Source organism: Chelonoidis abingdonii, chromosome 6 (assembly GCF_003597395.2).
Source record: "Chelonoidis abingdonii isolate Lonesome George chromosome 6, CheloAbing_2.0, whole genome shotgun sequence".
Classification (NCBI taxonomy): Eukaryota; Metazoa; Chordata; order Testudines; family Testudinidae; genus Chelonoidis; species Chelonoidis abingdonii.
The window spans coordinates 15,485,712-15,499,129 of record NC_133774.1 but is presented as its reverse complement, the minus strand read 5'-3'; the positions used below and the strand labels follow the sequence as shown (position 1 = coordinate 15,499,129).

The 13,418-nt window shown below is 47.6% G+C and overlaps 1 protein-coding gene across 16 annotated transcripts in view; it reads right to left on the bottom strand.

The window, feature by feature from the left end:
• Positions 1-13,418, bottom strand: part of CTIF (cap binding complex dependent translation initiation factor) — a 345,954-nt gene that overhangs the window by 98,738 nt on the left and 233,798 nt on the right. For 11 of the 16 annotated variants that reach the window (XR_012656063.1, XR_012656062.1, XM_075066845.1 and 8 more), the window contains 2 exons: positions 6,597-7,041; positions 2,092-2,421 (listed from right to left, as the gene is read on the bottom strand). Coding sequence is in view for 14 of the 16 variants with exons in the window: in XM_075066845.1 (XP_074922946.1) it covers positions 2,092-2,421; positions 6,597-7,041 (775 nt within the window). In the remaining 2 variants the exon portion in view is untranslated. The remainder of the gene's footprint in view (positions 1-2,091; positions 2,422-6,596; positions 7,042-13,418) is intronic. The other 5 variants (XM_075066849.1, XM_075066854.1, XM_075066856.1 and 2 more) reach the window with 1 other exon arrangement.

Here is a 13,418-nt window from a genome sequence, read left to right as displayed (position 1 = left end):
TGGATCCAACCCATCAAAGATGTGGAAAGAGGTAGGTCCTGACAGGGCCGGCTCCAGGCACCAGCAAAGGAAACAGGTGCATGAGGCGGCCAATGGAAAGGGGCGGCACGTCCAGGTATTCGGTGTCAATTCAGCGGCGGGTCCCTCAGTCTCTCTCGGAGGGAAGGACCCGTTGCTGAATTGCCACTGAAGAGTGAAGCAGTGCAGTAGAGCTGCCGTCAAAGTCCCGCCAATCGCGGCTTTATCATTTTTTTTTTTTCCCTTCGCTTCGCTGCTTGGGGCAGCAAAAAAGCTGGAGCCAGCCCTGGGTCCTGATGGGCTTTGGAGAGAGCCTGCTATAACCCTCCTTGGCCAAACAAATCAGGCACGGGATGTGCCCTGTGCAGGCAGAGAACAAAGAAGGTATGTTGAAGGGTGCAGGCAGGCCTACAGACTCTTAAGATACCCTCTCCCAGAAAGCAAATAATCACATATTAACCATGTGATTAGCTGCAAACCAGCATAATAAACCAACACAGACATTCAAGCTTATGCTCTCCGTCAGCGTGCAGCCCGTGCCTAGGGGACAATCCCAATCTCCCTGGTTATATATCATTATCATGGTCTAAATGCTATGGCTGTCAGTTTATTTTTTAATTGACTTTGCTTTTCTATAGAGTTCTTGGACATGGTACAGTAAACCCAGTGCTGGGTGTACTGATAAAAAAATCACCCATGATAATCAATGATCTGAACACACACAACCCAGATGGTAATGATTTGTAAGTGCAGCTGTTACAGCTGCAAGCCATGCAGGTCGATGCCAGCAATTTTCATCCAGCAGCAAGCCGCTTCCTAGACAGTGTAGTTGAGTCAGGGCTCATATCGGATTAAAGCAACTTTCAGCTGTTTGTTTCCATGTGTTTGGCATCAAGAGCTGTGAGATATGTGGCAACAAGCTTGGGCTCTGGCAGACCAATGGGGGACACAAACACAAGCGGTGAGGACCCTCCGCGGATAATGCCCAGCTTTCTTCCATTAAGCCAGAGAGCTGTCTCCTCAATGCCCATCACCTCCTCAAGTGCCTCATCAGATCTTGTAGGAAGGGAGATCTTGTAATTAGGGCACAGAGATCTGGATTCAATTCAAGACTGTGCCATAGACTTTCCTGTGTGACCCTGGGCACGTCGCTTCAGCCCAGATCCACAAAGGGACTTCGGAGAAGGCCTCTAAGCACACCTATCGGATTCAGGACCCACAGGTGAGATAGGTTGGGGAATGCCTATCTGCACCTGCCTTTAGGATCATGCTGGGCTTAGGCGTGAAACAGGCCGCCTACATGCCTGCCTATGCCAGCAGTGCACTTGCCCCCAGGTAGAAATTCAGATGCCTCGGGAACTTTTATAGTGAAAACATGGGTGCCAAGCGAGTTTAGGAACCTACAGGGCGAGGCAGCAGTCGAGTGGGGGGTTTTGTGGACTGCAGCAACACATTCTGGTCTTCAGGTACCTAAATCCCTTTGGAGATCCTGGCCTTCATCTCCCTGAGCCTCATCTCTTGTCTGTAAATGGGGATAAAGATCCTTCCTTTCTCTTCTTTGGCCTGTCTTGTCTATTTAGACTGCAAGTTCTTAAGGCCAGGGGCTGTCTATGTACACTCTCGGCATATGGGCTCTGATGTTGGTCCAAGATTGTAGGTACTACAGTAATACGAACAACAAACAATAATAATCTCAACCGCTGGGGAATCGCATAAGGAGAGAGGTAGTCTCTGAGGTACTAAGAATCCAAACCTTTTAGAGCTTTATGGGTTAAAACTAGGTGGGGACAGTGCCTGGGGAATGAGCATTTGTTAAACTGATCTTTTAAAATAGAAGGAGAGATAGAGATGGATATTAACTGGATGGTGCCTACAAAATTATATCAGTCTGTCGTAACCATGAAACACTTGCATAAACAAACACAAAAACCACTGCCCTCTCTTCACTTACACTTTCCTTTTCTATAATTAATTGGGCAAGAATGGAACTTGGGAAAAGCTCAACTATGGTCAGAATTCCTGGACTTCTTTCTAGTAATAACACGCTGGGAACAGCTGCAAATATCTAATTACCTGCAGCATGTTGAGAAGCAGGCTTCGGAACTTGGTCCCCTCCACCATGAAGAGCGCCATTTTGTCACAGAGCTTGGCGGCTGTGGAGGCGAAGCTGCGATCCGTCACCGCTTTCTGGTAAATGGTCTTGACAATCTCGCCCAGCATCTCCTCAGAGTTGGTGGAGTTCTGAGCCTCCTCCATGAAGGTGGTGAGCTTGGAGTCCACATCACTGCTGTTGTTCCTCATGCTGTTGAGGATTTCAATTAATTTGTCCATTTTGTTCTTTTGGGGGTTGGTTGCCTCCACCGGCACTTCGTCCTGGTCCGTGAAAAGGGAAAGACAAGGCATCTGTTACACAAGGAAAAAACAGACATATCAGCCCTTGTTCTTTCACAGAAAACAGGGGGTAGGGGGCAATGGGAGTCATACAATCAGATCTAAATCTAGGCATGTTCTAGTGGCACACTCTAGTGGTCTGAGGTCTGGAATGGGAGTCAAGAACTTGGGAGCGCTAATTCCTACTCTGATGGGGACTCCATCTACGACTCCTGTGCAAGTCATATCACATCTCTGTGTCTCAGCGTCCCCATGTGATAGATATACCTGTGTACTTCACAGGTGTGACATTTACTAGTGCCTATGAGTCAGATTTGCTTGAAGAGAAAAGCCGTAGCTACTGATACTGTGAACACACTGACTCAGCATGACCCTGCTCGGGCACCTGGAAATACCAAGGTGACATGGGTGTCAGAGTTTGTATAATTTTTGGTGGTGCGCAGAATGGGTCCAGGCAGAATCTTTCCGTCCATAGAACGCACTGGGGCAACTGCCCTGGGACCCGCACTTTGGAGGGCCCCACGCTACGGGGTGCTGTGGGGTCCAGGGTGGCCTAGGGAGTTAGTGGGGAGCCTGGCACTGGCAGCATTGAGAGACCGGCCCCAGCCCCCCAGCCCCACTCTGCCAGCTCCTGGCATCACTCAGGGGAGGGGGTGGGAGCCAGAAAGAGGCAGGGGGGGTCCTGGGAGAAGGGGTGGAATGGGGGCGGGGAGAGGGCGGAACAGGGGCAGGAAGGGGTAGAAGAACTTGGGGGGAGGGGTGGAATGGGGATGGGACAGGAACAAAGCAGGGGCGTGAAGAGGTGGAATGGGGGCTTTAGTGAAGGGGGCAGGAAGGGGTGGAAGAAGTGCAGGCTTGGGGGAAGGGGTGGAATGGGGATGGGGCAGGGGCAAAGCAGGGGCAGGAAGAGGTGGAGGGGGGGCTTGAGTGAAGGGGCAGAGCGGGGGCAGGGTAGAGCGGGTTGGGGGCAGGTCGCTTGCTGCTGCTGGCGCCAGGTCTCCCACTAACCCCCCAGGCTGCCCTGGACCCGGTGGGCCCCTGAAGAGCAGGCCCCTCAAAGCGTGGGGCCCAGGGTGGTTGCCCTGGTCCATCCTATGGACGGGACGGCTCTGAAAATATAAGCCCAAACATTGGTGGAGCTGGGCCCACGCTCCTGAATATTGGTGGAGCACGAGCACCACAGGCCCATATAACTCATCACCTACGCAAGGTCACAGTGGGCACATGCAGGCATTAGCACAGATACTTCCCAATTTGGGTAGCATGAGACCTAGCCTTGAAACAGGGAAGCTGTGGGGATTACTTAATGCTCATAAAGTACCTGGACGGTGGAAAGCGCTATGGGCATTCTAGTCAAGCCTCTCCCATAACTTTTTGAGCAGCTCACAATGATTAGCAGTGAGCACTTGAGGTTTTTGCAACATACTGCAGGCAACAGAGAACTTTGAATATTCAGTCACTGACTAGCAGAATGCTATAAGGAGCTAGTTCTGCTCAAAGGAGCCAGGAAGGCCGGTTTTTCTGTTGCTTTTGTGCAGCAAGTGCTGCATGAGAGTCAGCCATGTTATGCCGTACCCTCTCTCTCTTCCACTCCTCTCACTTTCCCTTCTTTATTAGTGGTAGTAGGCTGGTCCCAGTAGATGTTGCTCCTTTCTCCCTCATGTTACAAACTTACAGCCCATATGCTCTGGTCAGTGGGAAGAAGAGTAGCCTGAGGGTTTAGGGCCTTGGGCTGGGACTCAAATCTTCAATCCATTCCTGACTCTGCCAAACACTTTCTGTGTGATCCTGGACAAGCCCCTTGATCGCTCCATGTCTCAATTTCCCATACGTAAAGTGGGAATAAAGCTGCTTTCCTGGCTTATGGGCTTTTATGAAAATAAATTCACTAATATTTGTGAGATGCTCAGATTATAAGGCTACAATGCCACAGAAATACCTAGATCCGGACAGACATTGAACAACCTAAGCGCTAATCAAGACTATCGCATGTTATATATGCACAATGTGAACCAACTGCAGCTACTACAAGAGCTCTAACTTTTTCATCTCCTGGCTTTTGTGCATCTAAATGAATAACATTACCACTCATAGTACTGCAGCTTTTTAACATTTAATTACGCTGTGAAACTTTTTGTTAGGGACAGACATGCAGTGGACATCTCACATTTGCTACGAGCTGATCGCCTCTTCCTTTTTTTCCTTGACAAAACATTGTGCCACACTCTATGAAAGTCCCCTGAAACCTTTAGCAAATTCCAGGTGGTGGCCTTGAAATCTGATGGGTGGAGCTGTCAGAAAGCCAGCTGTGTAAACTTAGTGCTGGACATGGGGCACAAACGCAACTTGGTGTTTATCTGGAGTATTGCTCTCATATGACATCAGGCTCCTAGAAGCTATGATTATGGGTTTGATCCTTCAAACCATCTCTTCTCATGTAAATAGTCCCACAGAAGCCAGTGAAATTGCTCACACGAGAAAGGACTGTTTAGGTGAGTGAGAATTTGCAAGCTCAGACCCTACATTAGGTCTCAGGAAAGAAACTTGCAAGTGAGTATTTTAAAACAGTTTCCATATCATCTATGTTTTACAGGAGAATATTAAGAATTAAAACAGTCTACATCGCACTGCATACGTACAGATACACAGACATAGTCAAATGGGTATGCACACAAACATACAACAGAGCGGTTTATGTTCATGTTTGCTTCATTTCATATACTAGATATGCTCTGCATATTTGTGTTTATTTTTTACTACACATTTGGATATTTTTGCTGAAAATTCGTTTGTGTGGATTTTTTCAATACGCATAAATACACTTACAACAAAAATCCTGCATTCTCTAGGGTGCACGTGGATGGATTATCTAATAAACCCTCAGAAATTTGAAACTTTGTCTCCAGAAGGGATTTCTCGTCCATCATTTGCACACACAAGTCTTGTTATTGTTGAGTTGGTCAAGAGAAGGGGGAAAGATAAGGGTGCTTTTGATATATTTATCCATCTATCTAGATAAATGGATATCAGGTTTAAAGTGGCTAAATCTACGTATCCAGTGTTCAAAGTCTGAATTCTGCACTCAGTATCTAGATCAGGGGTGGGCAAACTTTTTGGCCTGAGGGCCCCATCGGGTTTCATAAATTATATGGAGGGCCCGTTAAGGGAGGGGGTCGTGCCCTCCTGGACTCCTGCTCCATCCAACCCCCCCGTTCCCTGATACCCCCCCGGACCCATATTCTATTGACACCTCCCCGCCCCCTGACTGTCCACAGACCCCCACCGTCCCATCCAGCCCCTCCTCTCCTTCCTGACTGCCACCCCAGGACCCCTACCCCCATTCAACCCTGTTTCTACCCCCCCGCAACCACCCCGAGCCCTATCCACACTCACACTTCCTGACCACCACCTCAAACTCTTCTGCACTCTATCCAACCCCCCTGTTCCCTGTCCCCTTACCGCACTGCCTGGAGCACTGGTAGCTGGTGGCGCTGGAGTCATGCTGCCCGGCTAGAGCTGGGCCACACCGCCGCTGCCACCATGCAGCACAGAGCCCCAGGTCCGGCCGGGCTCTGCAGCTGCACGGCCCCAGGAGCTCACAGCCCCGCTGCCCAGAGCATTGAGCCGGCAGCGGAGCGAGCGAGCTGATGCTGCGGGGAATGGGGAACAGCAGGGAAGGGGTCGGGGGCTAGCCTCCCGGGCCAGGAGCTCGGGGGCTGGGCAGGACGGTCCCATGGGCTGGATATGGCCCACGGTAGTTTGCTCACCTCTGATCTAGATTCTCGAAGACACACAAAACCACATTTTAGAAGACTCCAGTGACTCAGCTGACATTTGTAAAGAGGCTGGGAAATGCACATGCTCTTGATTTGGGCTCATAAACCCTCATCTTCATGCAGTGTTTTCTGCAGGGGGGAGTTCACAATTCCTCCTTTGAAAACTCGGTCTTAACATGAACACCAAACAACAGGTCAGGTGCAGTTAGATAGAGAGACTCTCCAGTGTGTCAGTTAAAGGCCCAACGAAGAACCATAAAAACCCAGCCACCCACCAGAAGAAAAGTTGACTTTAGGAGAGGAGACGGTAAGTTTGGCTTCGCCCAGGAACAAAGCCCCATGTACGTGTGTGAAATGATCAACAGCTGAGCTTTTAATAAAGGGAAATTCAGCTCCCCACAGGAATAGTACCTTTTCTTTTAGTCTCCTTCGCAGTCTGTCTTTGGAAGACTGGAGCAAATTGACCTTTGGCCTTTCCCCAACGCGCTCATGAACACTGTCTCTCCGCTTGGTTTCTGGTTCCTGAATGTACTGCTGGGACTGTCTCTCCACAACCTCCGTGCTCCGGTGCATCTCCAGGGGGATGTGCACTGTGCAGATGGAGGCGTCCTCGATTTTCAAATTCTCAGTCTCTTTGGCATTTCTGTGCGTTTCTCTGTCGTTGGGCGAGTGCTTCTGGTTGTGGTGCCATCGCCGGTTTTGGCTGTAGCCATGGTGGCCTGGCCTCCCTGAGGAGTGAGGGGGTTGGCCTCCCTGGTAGAGTTTCTGGTGTTCCCTGTTGTGTTTGGCAGTACCTTGCTGATGATCCGTGTGCTGCTGCTGTGATTTGTTTCCTCCAGGAGGCCTCTGCTGTCTCCTGCAAACAAAGGGACAAGTCAGCATGCTCAAACCCCTCACCTTCTCCTACGTTCATCTGTACCAGGAGATCAACAAACTTGCCACAACAGCTTCCCGAACAAGGGCTTTCCAGTGGTGTAATTTGAGGCACTGACGAAGAGAGTGATTTCCTGGGGAGTTGCTCAGCCGTACAGAATAACACAGCAGCCAAGCAACTGGAACATCTTAAAAAATGATCCCAAATAATAACAGTCCAACCGTGTTTGCATTACCCAAGCCCACAGCGCACTCTCATGCTGATCAATACATCTCCAAGCCCTGCTGGGACCCAACACAACTTCCATAGACTCCTGGATGACCACCACCAAGAGTCTTTCACATAATTCCCGTTTCCATGCTGGTTCTTTCCCTGGGGCTATGCTGCAGGGAGTCTCTAGTCGGGTGGTCACCCGCTCCTGATTTAAAAGGTTTAAAACAGCCTGGGGAGAGGGCTGCGGCAGGGAAGGAAAAGCGGATTTGATTGGGAGAAGCAGCTTCAGCTGGGGGCCATGCCCCAATCAGGCCATGGCTGGCTTAATGAGGGCCCAGATGATCCTTATAAAGGGCTGGGGCCAGAAGCCAGAGGAGCACTCTCTCTCTAGCTCTTGAGGGAGAAGGGCCTGGCTGCGTGGCAGCTGAGAGGGTACCTAGACTGGAGCAGGGCTGGGGGAAGGCCAGAAGAGCTGAGGAGCTCTGGCCTGGAAAACCCCCAGGCTGCTGGCCTTATTAAAGGCCCAGAACAGGTACTGGGGCTACAAAGGGGTAGCCTAGGGTAGGCAGAGGCAGCAGGTCCAAACCCCCCTCGCCAGTGATGAGTGGCACTTACACTGCAGTCTGCCCCAGGGAACGGGGGCTAGTTGATGACTGGCAGTAGCCATAGTCTGAGGTGAGGTGAGGATAGAGGGTGGGGGTTCCCTGGGGCGGGGAGACTCAGATCTGTGGGGGTACTGCCAGGGGGCAGCGCCAAGGCCTGAATAGGGCACCGGGGTCCAGGAGGGACTTGGGCCCAGCGGCAAGTGGAACATCGGCCTGCAGAGGGTGCTCCGGAGGCTGGAAACACTAATTCCCTGGACGACCAGCAGGAGGCGCCACAGGGGTGAGTCCCACCCCGTTACAGAGCTAGAGAGAGTTAGCAATCTCTTGTGCACTCTTGACCCAGTTCTCACACTACTATTCCCCCTCCCCTCCCATTTTTCTTCCCTTCCTGGTTAGAATCAGCTGCTCTCACTTGCTCTCTGCCACCTGCCTGTGACTGTCCCAAACAAGTCTCCAAGCCTAACAATTCTATTGGTCTTAAATACAAATAGGTTTTATTGGTAGATTACAGAAATAGAGAGAAAAAATATGTCATCAAAAGGAATGTAAAAGAAAAACCAACTAGACAAATGCTGCAGAATGTGTTGTTACAGAAGGAAGGATGGTCCAGTGGTTAGAGTCCTAGCCTCGGCCTTGGGAGGCTGGGATCAAGTTTCTGCTTTGTCACAGACTTCCCATGCAACCTTGGCAAGTCACTTACCCTCTCTGTGCTCCAGCTCCTACATCTGTAAAATGGGCATTCCCTGCATCATGGAGGTGTTGGGAGGATAAATATTTTAAAGATTGAGGCAGTTAGATACTACAGTAGTGGAGACAGATAGCTAACCCTAGGCTTCAGTAACAAAGATGGCTTGATGACACCTGAGAAACCTTACATATCGTTGCGCCCATTGTGTATGATCTCTGCCAACTGGGTCTGTATTTCACCATTGACCTAGCAGACTAAGCCACCTAGTCTCAGATAGTCTTTGTGTCTCACGTCTCACTAGAAAGTCTTCCCCCTCTTGTAAGGAAGAGTTCTGTGCGCCTTCCCATCAAAACAGGAGAGACGTTATATCACCATCCAAGATGGTACAAAACCTGACACGTCTCTGAACTTCCCCCAAGAAGCTGGGTTGGATTTTCAAGAGAGTTAGGTGGTCAAGTCCCACTGAATGTCTAATTGCTTTGGTCCCCTTTGAAGGATTCCAGCTTGTTGCTATGTTAGTTTACCAGTCCCTTCTAAACCAAAGATCTGAAGGGTTGGCTTCTCCCAACCCCAGCAGTAAAAACATCTCTTTGGATAGAAGCCAGGCAAGGAAGAGATCTCAGGAAAACTTTTCCCAATAAGTTTATGGCAAAATAAATTTTGGTTGTACCCCCACACTGTTCCACCAACGTGGAGCCCTCGGTTTCAAAGGGGCCTGCTTCTGAGTTCTTTAAACTTTTCTTGTTCAGGTAGAAAGTTATTTGAAATGTAACAGGAGTTGCTAAAATTGAGCATCAAGGGACAAAATTAGAAAAGAAAACGAACAAATATAAAATCCAACACTCGACTGCCAACTCTCCCTATTCAGGCCTTACTTTTCAGCAAAGCCCTGACTGTTTTCACCCTGTGCCCTACAAAATGCCCTCCCACTTCTATGGATTTCAATAGCATTTTCTCCCCAAATGCTCCTATTTATGGCATTCATATGCTGGCGTGCCTGCACAGTAACACTTGCTGAACATTAGCAGGTTCCTGTGAGGGCCAGAGGAGGAACAGAAGAGTGTCAAGTTATATCAGAATGTGGCGTGTGGGCTTCTGCTCCTTCCTGACAGGACCCCAGTTACTGCTCAGCTGTTTACTTTCTAGTGAAAAAAGAGGGAGTCATTATCCGCTCTGTCCGAAGAGACATGCTTTGTCCCTCTGTAGCATGTCATCCAAAGCTCTAAAGACACTTTAAACACAATCATTATGTCTCGCAACACTTTGTGAGGTAGAGGAGAACTTTTATCCACTGAGTCACTGAGAGCTACGGTGGAGATTTACCCAGGCACAGATGGGAATAAAAGTCCGCAAATGATTTGCCCAAGATAGCACAGCTAGTCAATGGGGAAGTCATCTATTCAACCCACCAGTCCTGGCTCTTAGCCCCTTTCTCCAACTACTAGATTAGAGTGTGTGTCACCCTGAAAAGCAACAGTAAAACGAATGAAGTAATCTGGCCGCACATTCACTTGTGTCCACAGTCTGTATTTTCTCTATAGGAGCAAATGTATCTGGTGTGAGATGGTTCCCCAAAGCAGACACTATCATCCTAAACAACAAACAAACAAACAAAAAAGAGTGTGCCTGTATCACTGAAAAGTGAGGACATTTCCCCTTCCTCCTTTCTACAGGAAGCTGAAGGAAATTCCTGCCAGTAGATGTGGCCAAAAGATGTCTTGCATTCTCCATCTGAACTTGGATATTTCAGATTTCCAAACAGGCTGTCAAGACAAGATTATCAGGATTTGCAAAACATGAAAAAAAAGAGGCAGTTTAAAGGCTTGTTTTCATAAAAAAGGACAGGATTTAGGGCATCCTATGACCTATGTGGTTTTCCATTGCTTTAAACCAGGATATCTTCAAGGCAACACCAGAATAGAGTTTAAAAAGATGCCCAGGAATTTTTTTAAGTATACCATACTGCATCCAAATCCCATCTAGCAGTTGTGTGCCTTTTACCAGGGTTATTTCCTTTACTCCCGCTCTTGATTATCCAGATAGCTGTACATCTAAATAGAAGCTCCTGCACTTATCTAATCAGACTCTGCCCCAGCTCATTCAGTCTGGTGACTGTAACATGACAAGTGCTTCCCCATGGCAGTGACATGTGAGGTCACCAGTTCTGGACTGTGAATGCATCAAGATGGGGGAGCAGACAGTTCTAAAAAGGAGGAGAGCCTCTATTTACAGTGCTGTCCCTTTACAAGGAGACACCCCAGAGCCCTGGATTGCGTTGGCTTCTCAGTGACTGCATTAGGGCTAGCAGTAAAACAGTAGCCATTCCCAGCATGCCCGCTGTCCTTTCAACACTTGCTAGGTTGTTTAAAAAGCATGCTGGATCGGCACTGTAAAATTCAGCACTTTTCAGGCCCTTGGGGTTGCAATGACGTAGCTTCACAATTTGCACTGACAGAAGGAGAGAGGCTGTAGGGAGTGGGGCAACCAAAACATTCATGAAACTGACTTTGTAATATTGTGTTTTTCCCCTTCTTTTCAGGCCCTTAAACCTCAACTCTCAGAAGGCTGGATCTTTTTCACTGTTCATTTTCAGACATTCTAACATTTGAGCTTTTCAAGGGGAAGAATTTTTATAAAGAATGTGCAATTTTGAGTTTAGGTGTCAGCTGGACTCCAATGAAACATTTTTGCCTTAACTTTTTAATTTTTTTAGTAAAGATTTTTGTTTGCAAACAGATGTTTTACGTGTAATTAAATGCCTTGTTACCTGAATCATTCCTCTGCAATATTTGCAACCCAAACACAGTAACATCATACTGCTGCATAAGAACTAAAAACTGAGACTGAATATAAACAGAAAGCAAAACTGACCAGTTAAACTCTGGTGTTCAAGTGGAGGGAAGTGCAAAGCAATAGAGAATGAAAAGTAACAATGTAAGGAGTTACTAGTAACCTAGGTAAAGAATTTTTAACTCACCTTTATACTGACATTGCCCTATTAAGGATAAAGCTTAGCTCTCAAATACCTCTTTACAAACTTACAAAACAACGTTCAACTGTATTAATTAACGGAAACAAATATATATTGTTAGAACCTTGTGTGGAGAACCTATATTTGTAACATGACTGTAACTTACAGCAAACAGGAAAGTTTCCCGTCTTCCTCATCTCCTTTCTATTTCTTCTCCCATTCAGTTTGCAAAAATTTTTTTGACTATCTCAAACCTAAATTCAGTGGTATGAGACTAAACACGAATTCCTTCCATTGCCACTGAGCACGAGTCTGTTCTTCCCACATTTAGCCAAATATAAGCCCTCAGTCTTTATGGTTAAGAGCCAGTTGGCCTCAGAAAATGGGTTGAACTAATGCGGGCACCAAGGAGTACAGTTCTGATGGGCAGACTGGTTTGGCAGACAGATCTGGAAACTGTTTAGCCACTGACCACTGTAATATATTTATGCATGGCCACTTCCTTTGTCAGAGCACATTTAGCAGATCAGTGCAAATTTGTTCTAGGAAAAGTATAATAAATTGCTATGTGAAATGTTTTAAATTTATATGGAGGGGAAATGGAGTATGAGGATGAGGATGACACTGAACCACAGAGTGGGGATTATTCACAATACCAGTACAAAACCAAGAGTGAAATGCAATCTTATTCGTTTACTGCAACAAATTTGTGTCCATCCCTTTTATGTATATGCACATTTGCTTGGCAAGATCTGGAAATTTAGAATATTAAAAGAGCGTCTCTCATTAAAGATCCAATTTTGGGCTGCAACAGTAACACAGGAACGTGAAAGACACACTCAGGATCAGCGTTCTGACAGTCGCAAAGACAGTATTCAAATGGCAAGCAGCTGAACACACACAAATGCAAATTTGCAAATAGAGTCACCAATTATGACTGAACACACGGCAGTTAAACAAGTAAGGAAAAAAGTTTACAGAAAATAAAGAGGCAAAGGAAAGAAAATGTCAGACACATAGTGATGTCATTGACTTGGCAGCCGGCAGAAGCAGAGAAACTGTCCAGCATTCAAGCAAACATGGAGAGAGTATGATGAGTCGAACCTCTTTGCAAAACAGCCCAGACAAAGCAGGAAGATGCCTAGGGAGAATGTGAGGATTCTTCAAGTGATGGAGAACTGTTCGTAAAACTTAATGAAGAAGCTGCAGATTCAAACTGAAATATGAATGACATACAGGGATCACTTCATCCATCACTAAAAGCAGCGACTTCTGGGATGGAACACAGCAGCCATTTAACAGGTCACAGAAATACACAACCGTAGATAATGTTTTCACTCCTCAGCTCATAGAGCCGAGAAGCAATGAGAACAGGAAGTGAAGGAATGGGACAGTTACCTGTTCCGTAATTGGAGTTCTTCGAGATGTGTTGCTCAGGTGTATTCCACAGTAGGTGTGCGTGCTCGCCACGTGCATCGGTGTTGGAAGTTTTTCCTTTAGCAGTAACCGCAGCGGGAGAGCACTGCTGTGACCCCTGAAGTGGCACCTCTATATCACGCTATAAGGGGAGCCATGTGCTCCCCCCACCCTTGGTTCCTTCTTGCCAGACAACTCCGACAGAGGGGAAGGAGGGCGGGATGTGGAATACACCTGAGCAACACATCTCAAAGTACACCAGTTCGGGAACAGATAACTGTCCTTTCTTCTTTGAGTGATTGCTCCTGTGTATTCCACAGTAGGTGACTCCAAGCTGTATCTGATGGAGGTGGGTAGGAGTTTAAGGGTTTCTGGGATGCAGTACTGCCCTACCAAACCCAGCGTCATCCCTTGCCTGGGAGATGATCACATAATGCGAAGAAAATGTGTGGACAGAGGACCACGT